Source organism: Solanum lycopersicum, chromosome 10 (genome assembly GCF_036512215.1).
Source record: "Solanum lycopersicum chromosome 10, SLM_r2.1".
In the NCBI taxonomy this organism is placed as follows: Eukaryota; Viridiplantae; Streptophyta; class Magnoliopsida; order Solanales; family Solanaceae; genus Solanum; species Solanum lycopersicum.
Genome location: NC_090809.1, coordinates 4,525,847 through 4,545,944, shown reverse-complemented (window position 1 = coordinate 4,545,944; position 20,098 = coordinate 4,525,847). Strand labels below are relative to the sequence as shown.

At 30.7% G+C, this 20,098-nt stretch overlaps 2 protein-coding genes across 2 annotated transcripts; both read right to left on the bottom strand.

The window, feature by feature from the left end:
• Nucleotides 1–317: 317 nt before the first annotated feature.
• On the bottom strand, nucleotides 318–4,865 carry LOC101246969 (phenylalanine ammonia-lyase-like). The gene is made up of 2 exons (XM_026027828.2): nucleotides 4,145–4,865; nucleotides 318–2,217 (listed from the first exon to the last, which is right to left on the bottom strand). The coding sequence occupies exons 1-2, from the start codon at nucleotides 4,522–4,524 to the stop codon at nucleotides 468–470; spliced, it is 2,130 nt and encodes a 709-aa protein (XP_025883613.1). The 5' UTR covers nucleotides 4,525–4,865; the 3' UTR covers nucleotides 318–467.
• A 7,809-nt stretch (nucleotides 4,866–12,674) lies between these two features.
• On the bottom strand, nucleotides 12,675–17,222 carry LOC138339114 (phenylalanine ammonia-lyase-like). The gene is made up of 2 exons (XM_069290438.1): nucleotides 16,502–17,222; nucleotides 12,675–14,574 (listed from the first exon to the last, which is right to left on the bottom strand). Exons 1-2 carry the CDS (start codon nucleotides 16,879–16,881, stop codon nucleotides 12,825–12,827), a joined length of 2,130 nt encoding a protein of 709 aa, XP_069146539.1. The 5' UTR covers nucleotides 16,882–17,222; the 3' UTR covers nucleotides 12,675–12,824.
• Nucleotides 17,223–20,098: the final 2,876 nt, after the last annotated feature.

Below are 20,098 nucleotides of genomic sequence, written 5' to 3'. Positions count from 1 at the left end.
CTTATGAGTGCCAGCTTCATGGTCTTGTATGCAACTGACTATATCACGATCATTTGAGCACGAAAAAACTAATTCATACTCTATGTTTAAAGCCAGTTGAAAGTATCTTAATTTGATAAGTGAATGAATCCTGACATTTCTTAATATCTAACCAAGAAACATTCAGCTTTTAGTATCCATTGCCATTCTTTTTTAAAAAAACTTGGTCTAAGTTGTTAAATTGCCTCAGTTGGACATGAGATGAACTTTTTGGTAATATAAAATGGTGATGACATGAGTTGAACTTTAATATAGAAATGAGGATTCTTAGACCCAACTTATTTGAAACTAAAAACATATTTATTGTTGTCTTGTGTTAAACAACCTGAAACAAACATATCCAAGAAAAAAAACAAAGCCAAATCCAAATACAGGACATCTTTTTCACCATTGCTTTCAAAAAAGGTCTTTTTTTTTTTGCAAGACACCTAAAAGATTGGAAGAGGAGCACCATTCCAGCTCTTGAGACACTCCAACAATGGATCAATGATTTGTCCATTGCACAATGCTGTGAACACCTTGTCAACATCCTCGCCGGGCGATCGGACTCTTTCTCCTGTCAACAATTCTGTTCCAAGTTCTTTCCTTACAAACCTGTACAATGGATATGATCTGCATTCTGTGATCCTGTTAGGAATTAAAGGGCTTCCACCTTCAAGAACAACTCTTGCATTCTCTACTTCATCAGGCAACACAACCTTTAATTCGTCCTCGAAAGCTCCAATTTTTTGGAAGATTGAGCTGTTCACATTTTTCTCACTTTCACCATTCTTCATTGCATAATCAACAAGGACTTGTCTCAGCTTCTGCATCAAAGGGTAGTTGGAACTGCAAGGATCATCAGCATAGGCAAACAAGTATTCCCTGTCCACGACTAGAAGCAATTCCTTTTCGCAGAATCTTGCTGGATGAAGCTCACCATTAGCATCCATTGTCAAAGTTCTCTTTGCTACTTGGCTAACTGTGTCCTTTACTGCATTCTTCAAGTTTTCCTCCAAATGCCTCAAGTCTATAGATTGGCAAAGTGCCACTAAATAGGTTGATGACATTAGCTTCAAGATATCGACAGCCTCAGCTGTTTTCCTAGCGGAGATTAAGCCCAAGGAGTTCACATCTTGGTTGTGTTGCTCAGCACTTTGGACATGGTTAGTGACTGGATTTGCCAAGAACTGAAGTTCCGAGCAGTAAGAAGCCATCGCGATTTCAGCTCCCTTGAAACCATAGTCCAAGCTTGGATCCCTTCCTCCTGTGAGATTAGATGGCAACCCATTGTTGTAATAGTCGTTGACAAGTTCCGAGAACTGAGCAAACATCAATTTCCCAATTGATGCAAGAGCCAATCTTGTATTATCCATAGAGACACCAACAGGGGTGCCTTGGAAATTACCACCATGCAATGCCTTGCTTCTTGAAACATCGATCAACGGATTGTCATTCACTGAGTTAATCTCCCTCTCAATCATCTTAGTTGCAGCACGAATGATTTCAATTTGAGGTCCAAGCCATTGTGGAGATGTTCGGAGAGCATAACGATCTTGCTTTGGTTTTTGAAGAGGATCCATTTCATGAAGCTTTTGAGCTGCCTTCACATAAGAGCTGCCATCCAAAATATGTTCCATAATAGCAGCAGCCTCAATTTGACCAGGATGATACTTCAACTTGTGTGTCAAATGGTCAGTGAATTCAGGCTTTCCATTCATCACTTCAGCGAAAATCGCTGATAAAACTTCAGACATTACAACAAGAATGTTGGACTCAAACAGGACAATTGATGCCATACCAGAACCAACTGCTGTGCTATTTGTAATTGCAAATCCTTCCTTAGGCTGGAACTCGAAAAATCCACCACTAATACCAGCAACGCGAAACGCTTCTTCAGCATTAAGTATCTCACCATTGGGTCCAACAGCCTTGGAATTAGGCCTACCAATGAGCAAACCAGCAATGTAGGATAGAGGGACTAGATCACCCGAGGCAGTGAGCGTGCCACGGAGGGGCAAACATGGGGTGATGTTACTGTTGATCAACTTTGTAATTGCTTCCAAGATTTCAAATCTAATGCCAGAGTAGCCTTGAAGCAGAGTGTTGATCCTAACAAGCATAGCTGCCCTTGTTGCTGAGTGTGGCAATGTATGACAACTTTCTGTTCCATTGCCAAATACTCCAGCATTCAAGAACCTGTAAATTCAACATTAGACTTTGAACTGAATTCTATTAACTATATATATACAAAATAGAACATGTATCATCAAAACAGCATGTGTCAAAGATTCGAGCACAAGCATCCAATTTTTGGATCAAATTATTGATGGTAGAAACATTTTCAGACTAAACTACTAACTCGAGTTATTTTTATTCAATGTCGCATTGTTTAATTACATTTGTTAGTCTTCACACGACCTTTCAAGTTGATAAAGAATTATTGTTTTTTAGAAAAGAAAAGATTTGAATGAAGTGAAATGATTAAAATATGGGAAAATTGTATATAATGACAAATTAATAAATCAAATTAATTGCTGTAACCATCCTTTGATTTAATTGTGCCCCGTAGCAAACTGTTTGTCAGTCACCTCTCTCCCTCAAACTCTCGCTCGCCACTCTCCTCTCTCTTTCGCTTCCTCTCACTTTTATACAAACACAAGTGTATAAAATATGTTTTCATTTGTATAAAGCGAGAGAAAATTGTATAAATATATATATTTTTCTTCCCCTCTCTCCCCTCTTCCAGATCTTGCTCGCCACCGTCGTCTCTCTCGCTTATAGAAACATAAACGAACTGTATAAATTGTGTTTCTTTTTGTATAAAGCGAGAGAAAATTGTATATACACATGCAAATACATATATGTTCGTCCTATACACTTATAATTATATAATAAAAATACTTCCCTGCCCAGTTCTTTTGCCTTTCTCTCTTTCTCGTTTTATACAAATTCAAATTGTATATATTTTTTTCTCTTTCTCGTTTTATACAATTCGATTCAATTGTATATTCCCTGCCCAAGTCTCTTTTGTCTTTCTCTCTTTTTCATTTGTACAATTGTATATAATCGTTCTACACACTTATAATTATACAATTCGTTTTATACAATTCTCTGCTCAATTTTCTTTCTCTTTCTCATTTTATACATTTCGTTTTATACAATTCGCTTCAATTGTATATGTATATTGAATTATACAATATATATATTTGATATGGAGTAGAATTATGCAAACTTTGCTACAGCATACAAATATAAAATTTATATGTTTACTATACGTGAAAGTTGCCCTTAAAATATCCCCTTTTCCATATCTCACATGCATGATATGTGACATTATTTATTAACTTTATAACACTAATAAATAAACTAATAACTTGCTACAAAAGTCAAATTGCATTAATATTATCTTCTTCTTTTTTACAATTTGACTATATACTCTCCTTTCACTTTTACTTATCATTAAGTTTAAAATAGATTTTTATTTTTTATTTATCATTTTTTTTATATTTATTCTCTAAATTACTTTTCAAAATCTAATACTAGATATCATTTCATAAATATAATTTGATAAAATACATATATTAGTAATTTTTTTAAATAATTTTATCAAATCAAACAAAAATATATAAAAAATAAATCGAGAAAGTTTCTCGTAAGAGACGAGAGTTATAGTGGATCACTTATTTTATTAACTCAAAAAGTAGACCATTACTAGCTATTGCTTCAAAATATAATATACTAAATCTTTTTTAGGCTATCTAATCACATGACAAATAAATATAAGTACGATGGAATCAATAGCACACAAAAATAAGACAGTTAGACATAATTTTATACTTCGTCACGAAAAAATAATTTTTATGTCATCAGATCATATAAAAAATTCATAAAATATGCACAGAATTAATAACACAAAAAACAAGATAATTGACATAACACAGAGAGCTATAGAAATCTTTACATGATTAGATCACACGAAGAACAACTAAAACTCTACAGTACCATCATAATCATCAATGATCCGAAAAACAAGGTCGAAAAATGTAAAAGTAATAAAATTATTTACACTATCAATATTATATATATCGAATAATTTAGATGAAAATTAAGTTGTTTTATTTACCTAATAAGTTCTTTTTGAAGACCACCGCCATTTTTTGTTCTTCTTTTAGAATTAGCACCAAAACCAGTAGTAATACCATAAATATCTTTTCCTTTACTAACACTATCCATAATCCAATCACTACTAGCTTTCACACAAGCCCTTGAACTTTCAGAAAGTTCCACTTTGACCCCATTAGTTTTGTTATTAGCATTTGCAATGGATGCAACTTCTCCAATAGTCAAATTTTCACCCTCAAGTTTCACAATTGTCTTCCTAAATTCATCTACCATCTTTTTCACTTCATCTAAATGACTCCCTCTTAAAGATTCAGCAGCCATTTCCCAATTCAATGGATCATGAACACTAACATGTACATTTTGTGCAATTGATGAGGCCATTGGATCAAGAAAATGGATAGAATTGTAATTGAAAAACTTTAAAGAAAATGGAATTTATTTATACAAAAAAAAAAGATGTTGTGATTTTTTTTTCTTATTTTGGTTGTGATAGAAGGGAAGTGTGGTGAGTTTAAATAGAGGAAGAAATGTATTGGTACGTAAAGATTAAAAGTGGTGAATTTTTAAGTGTAATTAACGGTTGAGGTTTGAGGATAATGTGATTCATTCATGCAACGTTGGATTTTATTTTTTCTTTATTGAAAAAAAGAGAAAATTTTGGTGGGGGTTGGTGGATTTAGGATAGTGTTTGGAGTTGTTTTGGGTTGTTGGGAGAAAAAAAACACTCTTGATATTGATTGATGAAATAAATAAAGGATTGATTATCTAAGAATAACATTGTTTTAAAAAGTAATTTTGGGTTCGTGTGGGGTGAGGCATTAACAAAATTAAGGGTGTCAAAAGAATATGAAATTGTAATTTTTTAGTTAAGTGTATAACTGTCTCGAATAATTGAAATAATTTTTTTAATTTATAAAAATAACTTAAATATTTTCAAACCAAATCAAATATAATAACCTTATATCTATGCAAATATATTTTATTTATGAAAAATATGTTAAATTCAATATATAAATATATTTTATAACATTTTTCAAGTATAATATAAATTAGGTTCAAGGTCTTGGTGACTGAGCAACTTTGGGCCTTTGCTTGCTAGTTAGCCTTAAGTTAGATAGGTTTAACATTAAAAGATACTATAATAGAATACTATGCAAACCCTCGTATTAAAAGTTTAAGATCAAATAAGACGGATAAAGTTTTACATTTTTGTTTTCTTGATTAAGAAGTGTTTCTTCAAAAATACACTTGCTATAATGTTCTAATAATTATGTATATTGAGGTGATACTTTAAAAGTAAAAAAAGAATATTCAAAAATTAATTGAACCATATCGATAACAAAGAAAAATCAATATGATTGGGATGATTTTAAAAAATTTAATTTAGGTTAGTACACCATAAAATATCCAAAAAATTTGGGATGTTATAGTATTTTTGAAGTAACCAACTGAACCATCCCATTGATACCCCTAGAGAAAATGCTTAGAGGTTTACGTATGGAGATTAGTTATGTGAGGCCTACGCCTTAAGTGTCGATTACACCTCTAAACACACTTAATGCATGTCCAACACTCGCCTAAGATTTTCTATAAAAAGTATGTGTCAAATTCCTTAGTTAACATTGTTGATCCTCATATATAATTTTTTGATAAATTAATAATTGCTTAATAGTTTTTCATAGATAGAAATAACAGAAAATGAGAATAAGTCGTACTATTGCTAAATTACTAGTTGAGAATATCGTAAGGGTGAATATCACTTATAATTTCTTTGTAAGAAATATATGATCAAATTTTACGTCTTTCACTTATCATTGATTTTTGTGTTATTATCCTATATCTAAAAACTATCATCTTCTATTATTTCGTCATGTGAAAATAAATTTTAGTTTATCCACAAAGAAAAATGCATTTATTATGATTCTAACAAAGTTTATTGATTATATGATAGTAATATATAGAGAGAATTTGTGATTCTTTAATTGTTTGAAAGTTAAGATGCATGTTACGAGTTGATTTGCATCTCAAAATAGCTTTTTATATAAATCCATTATTTATAGTTTAATACTTGTAAAATTATATCAGAGGGTTTGGTTTATTTTCTATGTGTTCTTCTTATTACGTTTGAAAAAAATTAAACAATTGATGTATTTTTTTAGAATAATTTTTACCTCTCCCTTTTAAAACAGTGAATTTAATTAAATTCCACTTAAATTATCCAAGTAGCAAGACCGTAGATAAAATTCCTTACGAAATATATTATATCCATCTCCCGATGAGCTTCTATATTTTCTGATCTCTTGGTGATTCGAACTTACAATTTTAAGGTTGAAAGTGTCGGGTGTTTACCTCTTGAGCATAATTAATAAGTTTCCCCTTAATGTATATGATATTCTTTTTGTCTACATGTCTCTATGTAATACTATAAATAAAGGATGATAAGTCATATTGTATACACACTCAAAGGTCTCGAAAACACTTATTGGAAAAATTCAAAATCCATCTCTCTAATGATGTTTCTCATATGTTGACTACTTTCTTGTTTTATATTGTTTTTTTAAAAAATTAATTTCATAACACGTTATTAATACGAAGTTTCAAGCTACCAAACATATTCGTGAGTCACACGTTAATTTCAGAGATGAAATTGGAGTAAAATTGGTTCATGTCATTGTTGAAAGTTCTTTATTAATATGAGGTATGCAGGTACGCACATCTAACATACATTTCAATATAATTATATTCATCATTTTTAGCAATTAAATATTATTCTTTATGGTGAGTCAAATAAGGAGTTTTGATGCACTATTTTTATTGGTCCAATTAAATTAAATATGAACTGTATGTTCCACTCAGATACTTTTCAAAATATCGAGTTGCCTAATTTGGATGAAATTGTTACCCATTCCAAGTCCCTGGTTTTTCGGATTTTTCGAATAAAGTATTCATATAAATATATATTTTATGAGTTTTTATTTATTTGACACGTATATAAAAAGTGATAATAATTGACATAGTAAGTTTATTATTTTAATCTTATCATATATTATGCATACGATTTTAAATGTTTTCGAAAAGAATTAAAGAATTTGATTATGTCTATAATCATTAGCGGTGATAATATATATTTAAAAGTTTTGTGAGTTAATTACATTGTATTTTGAGTTATTACATATGTCATTAATTAAGGATAAAGCGATGGATTCAAGTTTAATGCATTATACTGATATAATTCGATTTACATGCAGATATATGTGTTCATGATTATCAAAAAACGCTTCGTTGAAATCACTCTACACTCCAGTTAGCTTTGGTGGACCTTCTTGTATTCCAAAGGACTTCACAGTTACATTTCAGTTAGTAGTTTTGAGGTGTCATGGGTCTCGTCCCGACATTCTTTCTTAATAGTAGAGGCTTCATAGATGGACGGTTTTGGAGTCTTTCAATTTTTAAATATTTTATTTAAACTTACTTTTCATACTAAGTATATTCAACAAAGTTTTAAGATTCAATAAACTGTTTCTAAACCTTTTTTTTAAAAAAAATTTGATGCTTATGTATGCTCAAGTGAGTCTTCCGCTTGTAGTCAGCCAAGATGAGGATTAGCTTAGGGACCAATAATGATTCTTTAGTGTCGGTCACGTCCAAGGTGTAAGCTCGGATCCTGACAAAAATAGACATTAAGTTTGTGAATCAAACTTTGTTTCCTAGTGAATCAAAGAGAGACTTTTGACCAAGTTAAAGTTGCAAAATCAACAACTTACGCTGCAAATACAAGGTACAGGACACAACTCATCAATTTTGCACCAAAAATGTATCTTACATTTTCCTAGCAACTATTTTCTCTGTCCATTTTTATTTATTCATTATATTATAATTAAATAATTATTTTTTTACTTGTTTACTTTAAAAAATCAAGAGATAATTTATCACTTAATTTCTAATTTACTCTTATTATTAATTATAGTCATTTATCAACGGATTTTTAAAATTTATCATATTCAGAAAATGATATAGTAAAATTATCAATCTGTTTATTATTCTTAAGAAAAATATTAAATTAACTCTGAACAAGTAAAGTTATAAAGATGGACGGAGGGAGTAGAATCTAAATTTCTCCTACAGAGAGATTCTAAAATTAAAGTAAATATAATAAGTGTAGTTTCAAAAAAGAAAAAATTGTTGTTAAAAAAAAGAATAATGTGTCATGACATCTTAATAAAGAGTAGGGATGTTCGTCGTTCGGTTTAGATCGGTTATTGATTAAAATTAAAATCAAATTATTTTAGCCAATTTTTAAAAATTTTAAAATCAAACCAAACGAAAAAAATAATCGTCGGCTTGGTTGAGTTTTTCTGGTATATTCGATTTGAAAGTAACAGTAATGTTTTGAGGACTTACATCAATAAACAGAAACATCTAATACATGAACAATTCACACAAAAAACTATTGTCGGTTGAATTAAGCAATTACTCAATAGTAATGTTATAATTACACGAAAAAAGTATTTCGATTAAGAGAAAGTGTGATTATTTTATGTGAAGTAGCCAAGTAGGGTAGATAAAGACTAAAATTGATTTTGATGGACTTGGACATAAGATTGTTATAGTTGGACTAAAATGTTGGGCTTGAGAAAATTGTAAAGTTAAAGATTAAAATAAATTAAAATTTAACAAAATAACTATATTTTATTTATAAATTATATATAAATAATTATAAAATTTTATATATCTAATTTATCGGTTCGATTTGCTTATTTTTACGAGTTTTTAGCATAATCAAAATCAAATAAAATAATATCAATTTTTAAAATTTAATATCAAATCTAATCAAATCCAATCAAATATCGATTATTTAATCAATTTAATTTAAGTTACAATTCGATTTGTTTTTTTAACCAAAACCATGAACAGTTCTAATGCAATTTGCACGCTTTTAAGAACTTAATGAATAATGATTTGAGAAATAACTTGATAAATAATTTATTTGAGAAAAATAAAATTTTCTCTAGATAAAGAGAACAACTAAAATGGACAATAATTTAGAATGAAAATACAAAAAAAATTAAAATAGGAAAATACAAATACAACTTTATTTCTGATAGAATAAAAAAAATTAAATTATTAAAGTAAACGGAGTTTAAAATGTGATTTGACATTTTTAGTAACTATAAGAGTTCCTTTTTTTAAAATAATATGTATAAGCAATAATTTTTTATTGTATATATATAATGATCCAGAAAGCCATTATATATATATATTTTTTTTAAATAAAATAATCATTTACACCTCCCAATAGTTTTTCTGAGTAATTTATTTTTATTATTTGATAAAGTTTGATTTTAAAATTTTGAACTATTCGATAACTGAAATTATTAAATTGATAGGTATTAAATTAGGTTAGTGAAATTTATTACTTTAATTACATAATTAATATAGAAGAAAAAAAATAAAATAAAGAAGAAAAACTTAAGCTGCAGGGGAAAGCTTGAGCACAATTAAGGATTGAAAAGAAGTGCACAATTAAGAAATTAGGTGTTAAATCTTTGATATTCTATAATTTGGATTGAAATGGATTGGAACTAGTATAGTTTTATTTGTGGGTTTGTAAACATAAATAAAATAAATGAATTAAAAAGGGTGAGAATGGAGAAAGGGTTCAACGTGTTAGGCTTTTGGAGACAAAAATTGTCATTCAACTTCCATTGCTAATTATATTGCCAATGATTGATGTTTTTTGGTAGTAAATTTCGCAATAAGAGAAAGGTTATTACTAATATACTGCTCCTTTCTTTTTCTTTAGATTCATCACATTATTATATAGTTAACTTAGCTTGATATATTAACATAGGTAATTAAATATAAAGTGTATTATATTATACGAAAGCTATTATGATTGTATTGTTGGAAGAAATTAAGAATTAATTCTAGATTTGAAATTTAGAAATTTGTTTGTATATTTTTTAGTGAGATTTTTTTGTGTACGGTAAACACATAGTGATATAAGTGTTGTTAGTTTCACAATCTTATTGCGATTATTATGTGAATAAATTGCATTTATTTGGGAGCTCAATGAAAGTGGAAGGTGAAAGATAGAGGGGGGGGGGGTGAATTAAAATTTGTTGTCCAGTCGATACTGCCTTAGTGCAATAGTCGACTTCCCTGCAGGTTAGTTCAGTAAAATATAATAAAGTAGTATACTGAAAAGTAAGTGAACACTGAATGTTTTATACTGGTTCCGGTCACCGATGTGGTGTCTAGTCCAGTCCCCTTGGGTTTAAAGAGTTTCCTTAAGAGCTTGATCAACTTGGTTTACAGAATGGGTAGACTTTGGATCCTGTCTGATATGCAAATCAGATCTTCTATACGCGACACTGTCTCTACTTGTATAACCTACTCTCAAAATCTTTTCTTTTCTTTTTCTTTTACAATAATTCACTCTCGTGTACAGGGTCTTACAAAGATGAAAGAAGATCACAAATAAGTTCAAGTGAAGATGCGTACTTCACACTAATGGTTAAGGAGGTTTATATAGTGATTGCTCTTGTCAGAAACCCAAGGTATTTGAATTAAGGATCTTTGATCTTATCCTTGATTCACCTTGTGATTGATTTGTTGAGTCATGTCCATATCAGATATGTGCATGACAAATCAATTCTTTTCTTTGTTTAAGGTCTTGAGTCTTGGCTTGATCTTGAATCTTGATTTGATTTCCCTTTAAGGTGAGCTAGTCGATGGTACTGCATTTTATTTGTCTTTATGATGTTGCTTGATTGAATCTTCCTTGTGTGCATCCTTTTGATTCCAAGCTGTGATGTTTGATCTGATTGATCAAATATTCACTTTTCTTATTTATCGTGATTTCTGTAATCATTTGATTTGCTGCCAATTGTGTTTGGTTGATCTTGATTGGTCAGATATCCTTTTCCTTTCTGCTTAATTTTATTGTGATTCCTGCAGTCCGTCGTAGTCTCCGTCTTTTTCCTTTTTTGCATCGTATGACTTAGTTAGTGAGAGTAGCTTGTCACTATTAAAATATACATAAGGTTAACAAAAGGGTCAAGTGTTGGAGTGAATTTTTGATTATATGAGGTAAGTGGATTTCTAAACCCTTGTTAAGTGTATGAGATACGTGTATTTTCTTGTGGTATATGTTCGAGAGTAATAAGGCTTGGTGATGGGTTGACTTGTCCACATTGATTAATTCTAATGATGAAAAAAAAGGTAATATGTGATGTGTTGATAATGGAGAATGGTTTGAAAGGCTTGTTGAATCATTGTTGATGTTGTTGTGAATTGTGAAATGTTACGAAAATGATCATCCCTTGTTATTTTTTGTGAACATGTCATTTGCATATTTTGAGACTTGGTTGTGACAAGTGTTATGTGCATAGAGAAAGATAAGAAACTAAAGAGCATGTACCATTTCGAGGGACGTATCACGCGCCATGATGAATACTATATTTTGAGGGACATATCACACGCCGCGATGGATACTATATATCGAGGGACGTATCGCGCGTCGCGATGGTTACTATTATCGAGGGTCCTGTCGTGCACCGCGATAATTGCATGGACAGTTATGTCCCCTATGGGTCCCGGAGTGAGAGACAGTGGGTGTGTATCACTAGGTCAGACATGCATCATTATACTTGACATTGCAGTACACATACTTATCATTAGTGAACTTGATATTGTGTTTTGCTGATCTTGGGAATGCCTTTTTGTGGAACTTGAGATTAATGAATACTAAGCTTGTTGTTGAGGATATGTAATTTGTTAAAGTGTTGTGTTGAGGATATGTAATTTGTCAAAATATTGTTGTTGAGAATATTTAATTTGTCTAAGTGTTGTTGTTGAGTTATGTGCTATGTAAATTGTGAGCTGTTAGGTTGGACTGATTTTTATGCAGGTTGTAGTAGTGGAAGTTCAGTTGGGGTGGTAGGAGTACCCGTATTTCATACCCTTAGCTTGTGTTTAGAGGTTTCCTTGTTGAGTACCGTGTGATTTAGTACTCACCCTTTGCTTCTACAATTTTTTGTAGGTTACTAAAACGGACCTTTGTGATTTATTCTCTTTTTTCCGAGACTTCTTAGTGATTTATGAGGTAGTTGTTTTCCATCTCAATAGACATTCTTACTCTTGTTTATGATTTTGTTCTACTCTAGAAATAATATCATATGAAACGATGTCATATGAGACATTGTAGCTTTGTTCAACAATGTCTTATAAGTGCCATCTTCATGGTCTTGTATGAAACTGACTATACCACGACCATTTGAGCACGAAAAAAAAACTAATTCATACTCGATGTTTTACAGCCAGTTGAAAGTATCTTAAATTGGATAGGTTTCAGATATCTAACCAAGAAACATTCAGCTTTTAGTATCCATTGCCATTCTTTTTTAAAAAAAACTTGGTCTAAGTTGTTAAATTGCCTCAGTTGGACATGAGATGAACTTTTTGGTAATATAAAATGGTGATGACATGAGTTGAACTTTAATATAGAAATGAGGATTCTTAGACCCAACTTATTTGAAACTAAAAACATATTTATTGTTGTCTTGTGTTAAACAACCTGAAACAAACATATCCAAGAAAAAAAACAAAGCCAAATCCAAATACAGGACATCTTTTTCACCATTGCTTTCAAAAAAGGTCTTTTTTTTTTTGCAAGACACCTAAAAGATTGGAAGAGGAGCACCATTCCAGCTCTTGAGACACTCCAACAATGGATCAATGATTTGTCCATTGCACAATGCTGTGAACACCTTGTCAACATCCTCGCCGGGCGATCGGACTCTTTCTCCTGTCAACAATTCTGTTCCAAGTTCTTTCCTTACAAACCTGTACAATGGATATGATCTGCATTCTGTGATCCTGTTAGGAATTAAAGGGCTTCCACCTTCAAGAACAACTCTTGCATTCTCTACTTCATCAGGCAACACAACCTTTAATTCGTCCTCGAAAGCTCCAATTTTTTGGAAGATTGAGCTGTTCACATTTTTCTCACTTTCACCATTCTTCATTGCATAATCAACAAGGACTTGTCTCAGCTTCTGCATCAAAGGGTAGTTGGAACTGCAAGGATCATCAGCATAGGCAAACAAGTATTCCCTGTCCACGACTAGAAGCAATTCCTTTTCGCAGAATCTTGCTGGATGAAGCTCACCATTAGCATCCATTGTCAAAGTTCTCTTTGCTACTTGGCTAACTGTGTCCTTTACTGCATTCTTCAAGTTTTCCTCCAAATGCCTCAAGTCTATAGATTGGCAAAGTGCCACTAAATAGGTTGATGACATTAGCTTCAAGATATCGACAGCCTCAGCTGTTTTCCTAGCGGAGATTAAGCCCAAGGAGTTCACATCTTGGTTGTGTTGCTCAGCACTTTGGACATGGTTAGTGACTGGATTTGCCAAGAACTGAAGTTCCGAGCAGTAAGAAGCCATCGCGATTTCAGCTCCCTTGAAACCATAGTCCAAGCTTGGATCCCTTCCTCCTGTGAGATTAGATGGCAACCCATTGTTGTAATAGTCGTTGACAAGTTCCGAGAACTGAGCAAACATCAATTTCCCAATTGATGCAAGAGCCAATCTTGTATTATCCATAGAGACACCAACAGGGGTGCCTTGGAAATTACCACCATGCAATGCCTTGCTTCTTGAAACATCGATCAACGGATTGTCATTCACTGAGTTAATCTCCCTCTCAATCATCTTAGTTGCAGCACGAATGATTTCAATTTGAGGTCCAAGCCATTGTGGAGATGTTCGGAGAGCATAACGATCTTGCTTTGGTTTTTGAAGAGGATCCATTTCATGAAGCTTTTGAGCTGCCTTCACATAAGAGCTGCCATCCAAAATATGTTCCATAATAGCAGCAGCCTCAATTTGACCAGGATGATACTTCAACTTGTGTGTCAAATGGTCAGTGAATTCAGGCTTTCCATTCATCACTTCAGCGAAAATCGCTGATAAAACTTCAGACATTACAACAAGAATGTTGGACTCAAACAGGACAATTGATGCCATACCAGAACCAACTGCTGTGCTATTTGTAATTGCAAATCCTTCCTTAGGCTGGAACTCGAAAAATCCACCACTAATACCAGCAACGCGAAACGCTTCTTCAGCATTAAGTATCTCACCATTGGGTCCAACAGCCTTGGAATTAGGCCTACCAATGAGCAAACCAGCAATGTAGGATAGAGGGACTAGATCACCCGAGGCAGTGAGCGTGCCACGGAGGGGCAAACATGGGGTGATGTTACTGTTGATCAACTTTGTAATTGCTTCCAAGATTTCAAATCTAATGCCAGAGTAGCCTTGAAGCAGAGTGTTGATCCTAACAAGCATAGCTGCCCTTGTTGCTGAGTGTGGCAATGTATGACAACTTTCTGTTCCATTGCCAAATACTCCAGCATTCAAGAACCTGTAAATTCAACATTAGACTTTGAACTGAATTCTATTAACTATATATATACAAAATAGAACATGTATCATCAAAACAGCATGTGTCAAAGATTCGAGCACAAGCATCCAATTTTTGGATCAAATTATTGATGGTAGAAACATTTTCAGACTAAACTACTAACTCGAGTTATTTTTATTCAATGTCGCATTGTTTAATTACATTTGTTAGTCTTCACACGACCTTTCAAGTTGATAAAGAATTATTGTTTTTTAGAAAAGAAAAGATTTGAATGAAGTGAAATGATTAAAATATGGGAAAATTGTATATAATGACAAATTAATAAATCAAATTAATTGCTGTAACCATCCTTTGATTTAATTGTGCCCCGTAGCAAACTGTTTGTCAGTCACCTCTCTCCCTCAAACTCTCGCTCGCCACTCTCCTCTCTCTTTCGCTTCCTCTCACTTTTATACAAACACAAGTGTATAAAATATGTTTTCATTTGTATAAAGCGAGAGAAAATTGTATAAATATATATATTTTTCTTCCCCTCTCTCCCCTCTTCCAGATCTTGCTCGCCACCGTCGTCTCTCTCGCTTATAGAAACATAAACGAACTGTATAAATTGTGTTTCTTTTTGTATAAAGCGAGAGAAAATTGTATATACACATGCAAATACATATATGTTCGTCCTATACACTTATAATTATATAATAAAAATACTTCCCTGCCCAGTTCTTTTGCCTTTCTCTCTTTCTCGTTTTATACAAATTCAAATTGTATATATTTTTTTCTCTTTCTCGTTTTATACAATTCGATTCAATTGTATATTCCCTGCCCAAGTCTCTTTTGTCTTTCTCTCTTTTTCATTTGTACAATTGTATATAATCGTTCTACACACTTATAATTATACAATTCGTTTTATACAATTCTCTGCTCAATTTTCTTTCTCTTTCTCATTTTATACATTTCGTTTTATACAATTCGCTTCAATTGTATATGTATATTGAATTATACAATATATATATTTGATATGGAGTAGAATTATGCAAACTTTGCTACAGCATACAAATATAAAATTTATATGTTTACTATACGTGAAAGTTGCCCTTAAAATATCCCCTTTTCCATATCTCACATGCATGATATGTGACATTATTTATTAACTTTATAACACTAATAAATAAACTAATAACTTGCTACAAAAGTCAAATTGCATTAATATTATCTTCTTCTTTTTTACAATTTGACTATATACTCTCCTTTCACTTTTACTTATCATTAAGTTTAAAATAGATTTTTATTTTTTATTTATCATTTTTTTTATATTTATTCTCTAAATTACTTTTCAAAATCTAATACTAGATATCATTTCATAAATATAATTTGATAAAATACATATATTAGTAATTTTTTTAAATAATTTTATCAAATCAAACAAAAATATATAAAAAATAAATCGAGAAAGTTTCTCGTAAGAGACGAGAGTTATAGTGGATCACTTATTTTATTAACTCAAAAAGTAGACCATTACTAGCTATTGCTTCAAAATATAATATACTAAATCTTTTTTAGGCTATCTAATCACATGACAAATAAATATAAGTACGATGGAATCAATAGCACACAAAAATAAGACAGTTAGACATAATTTTATACTTCGTCACGAAAAAATAATTTTTATGTCATCAGATCATATAAAAAATTCATAAAATATGCACAGAATTAATAACACAAAAAACAAGATAATTGACATAACACAGAGAGCTATAGAAATCTTTACATGATTAGATCACACGAAGAACAACTAAAACTCTACAGTACCATCATAATCATCAATGATCCGAAAAACAAGGTCGAAAAATGTAAAAGTAATAAAATTATTTACACTATCAATATTATATATATCGAATAATTTAGATGAAAATTAAGTTGTTTTATTTACCTAATAAGTTCTTTTTGAAGACCACCGCCATTTTTTGTTCTTCTTTTAGAATTAGCACCAAAACCAGTAGTAATACCATAAATATCTTTTCCTTTACTAACACTATCCATAATCCAATCACTACTAGCTTTCACACAAGCCCTTGAACTTTCAGAAAGTTCCACTTTGACCCCATTAGTTTTGTTATTAGCATTTGCAATGGATGCAACTTCTCCAATAGTCAAATTTTCACCCTCAAGTTTCACAATTGTCTTCCTAAATTCATCTACCATCTTTTTCACTTCATCTAAATGACTCCCTCTTAAAGATTCAGCAGCCATTTCCCAATTCAATGGATCATGAACACTAACATGTACATTTTGTGCAATTGATGAGGCCATTGGATCAAGAAAATGGATAGAATTGTAATTGAAAAACTTTAAAGAAAATGGAATTTATTTATACAAAAAAAAAAGATGTTGTGATTTTTTTTTCTTATTTTGGTTGTGATAGAAGGGAAGTGTGGTGAGTTTAAATAGAGGAAGAAATGTATTGGTACGTAAAGATTAAAAGTGGTGAATTTTTAAGTGTAATTAACGGTTGAGGTTTGAGGATAATGTGATTCATTCATGCAACGTTGGATTTTATTTTTTCTTTATTGAAAAAAAGAGAAAATTTTGGTGGGGGTTGGTGGATTTAGGATAGTGTTTGGAGTTGTTTTGGGTTGTTGGGAGAAAAAAAACACTCTTGATATTGATTGATGAAATAAATAAAGGATTGATTATCTAAGAATAACATTGTTTTAAAAAGTAATTTTGGGTTCGTGTGGGGTGAGGCATTAACAAAATTAAGGGTGTCAAAAGAATATGAAATTGTAATTTTTTAGTTAAGTGTATAACTGTCTCGAATAATTGAAATAATTTTTTTAATTTATAAAAATAACTTAAATATTTTCAAACCAAATCAAATATAATAACCTTATATCTATGCAAATATATTTTATTTATGAAAAATATGTTAAATTCAATATATAAATATATTTTATAACATTTTTCAAGTATAATATAAATTAGGTTCAAGGTCTTGGTGACTGAGCAACTTTGGGCCTTTGCTTGCTAGTTAGCCTTAAGTTAGATAGGTTTAACATTAAAAGATACTATAATAGAATACTATGCAAACCCTCGTATTAAAAGTTTAAGATCAAATAAGACGGATAAAGTTTTACATTTTTGTTTTCTTGATTAAGAAGTGTTTCTTCAAAAATACACTTGCTATAATGTTCTAATAATTATGTATATTGAGGTGATACTTTAAAAGTAAAAAAAGAATATTCAAAAATTAATTGAACCATATCGATAACAAAGAAAAATCAATATGATTGGGATGATTTTAAAAAATTTAATTTAGGTTAGTACACCATAAAATATCCAAAAAATTTGGGATGTTATAGTATTTTTGAAGTAACCAACTGAACCATCCCATTGATACCCCTAGAGAAAATGCTTAGAGGTTTACGTATGGAGATTAGTTATGTGAGGCCTACGCCTTAAGTGTCGATTACACCTCTAAACACACTTAATGCATGTCCAACACTCGCCTAAGATTTTCTATAAAAAGTATGTGTCAAATTCCTTAGTTAACATTGTTGATCCTCATATATAATTTTTTGATAAATTAATAATTGCTTAATAGTTTTTCATAGATAGAAATAACAGAAAATGAGAATAAGTCGTACTATTGCTAAATTACTAGTTGAGAATATCGTAAGGGTGAATATCACTTATAATTTCTTTGTAAGAAATATATGATCAAATTTTACGTCTTTCACTTATCATTGATTTTTGTGTTATTATCCTATATCTAAAAACTATCATCTTCTATTATTTCGTCATGTGAAAATAAATTTTAGTTTATCCACAAAGAAAAATGCATTTATTATGATTCTAACAAAGTTTATTGATTATATGATAGTAATATATAGAGAGAATTTGTGATTCTTTAATTGTTTGAAAGTTAAGATGCATGTTACGAGTTGATTTGCATCTCAAAATAGCTTTTTATATAAATCCATTATTTATAGTTTAATACTTGTAAAATTATATCAGAGGGTTTGGTTTATTTTCTATGTGTTCTTCTTATTACGTTTGAAAAAAATTAAACAATTGATGTATTTTTTTAGAATAATTTTTACCTCTCCCTTTTAAAACAGTGAATTTAATTAAATTCCACTTAAATTATCCAAGTAGCAAGACCGTAGATAAAATTCCTTACGAAATATATTATATCCATCTCCCGATGAGCTTCTATATTTTCTGATCTCTTGGTGATTCGAACTTACAATTTTAAGGTTGAAAGTGTCGGGTGTTTACCTCTTGAGCATAATTAATAAGTTTCCCCTTAATGTATATGATATTCTTTTTGTCTACATGTCTCTATGTAATACTATAAATAAAGGATGATAAGTCATATTGTATACACACTCAAAGGTCTCGAAAACACTTATTGGAAAAATTCAAAATCCATCTCTCTAATGATGTTTCTCATATGTTGACTACTTTCTTGTTTTATATTGTTTTTTTAAAAAATTAATTTCATAACACGTTATTAATACGAAGTTTCAAGCTACCAAACATATTCGTGAGTCACACGTTAATTTCAGAGATGAAATTGGAGTAAAATTGGTTCATGTCATTGTTGAAAGTTCTTTATTAATATGAGGTATGCAGGTACGCACATCTAACATACATTTCAATATAATTATATTCATCATTTTTAGCAATTAAATATTATTCTTTATGGTGAGTCAAATAAGGAGTTTTGATGCACTATTTTTATTGGTCCAATTAAATTAAATATGAACTGTATGTTCCACTCAGATACTTTTCAAAATATCGAGTTGCCTAATTTGGATGAAATTGTTACCCATTCCAAGTCCCTGGTTTTTCGGATTTTTCGAATAAAGTATTCATATAAATATATATTTTATGAGTTTTTATTTATTTGACACGTATATAAAAAGTGATAATAATTGACATAGTAAGTTTATTATTTTAATCTTATCATATATTATGCATACGATTTTAAATGTTTTCGAAAAGAATTAAAGAATTTGATTATGTCTATAATCATTAGCGGTGATAATATATATTTAAAAGTTTTGTGAGTTAATTACATTGTATTTTGAGTTATTACATATGTCATTAATTAAGGATAAAGCGATGGATTCAAGTTTAATGCATTATACTGATATAATTCGATTTACATGCAGATATATGTGTTCATGATTATCAAAAAACGCTTCGTTGAAATCACTCTACACTCCAGTTAGCTTTGGTGGACCTTCTTGTATTCCAAAGGACTTCACAGTTACATTTCAGTTAGTAGTTTTGAGGTGTCATGGGTCTCGTCCCGACATTCTTTCTTAATAGTAGAGGCTTCATAGATGGACGGTTTTGGAGTCTTTCAATTTTTAAATATTTTATTTAAACTTACTTTTCATACTAAGTATATTCAACAAAGTTTTAAGATTCAATAAACTGTTTCTAAACCTTTTTTTTAAAAAAAATTTGATGCTTATGTATGCTCAAGTGAGTCTTCCGCTTGTAGTCAGCCAAGATG

Excerpts from the sequence above, each read along its gene's own strand:
- LOC101246969 (XM_026027828.2), bottom strand. The coding sequence starts at position 4,524 with ATGGCCTCATCAATTGCACAAAATGTACATGTTAGTGTTCATGATCCA. Across the intron at positions 2,218-4,144 it reads CTTCAAAAAGAACTTATTAG|GTTCTTGAATGCTGGAGTAT; the intron begins GTAAATAAAACA and ends TTGAATTTACAG.
- LOC138339114 (XM_069290438.1), bottom strand. The coding sequence starts at position 16,881 with ATGGCCTCATCAATTGCACAAAATGTACATGTTAGTGTTCATGATCCA. Across the intron at positions 14,575-16,501 it reads CTTCAAAAAGAACTTATTAG|GTTCTTGAATGCTGGAGTAT; the intron begins GTAAATAAAACA and ends TTGAATTTACAG.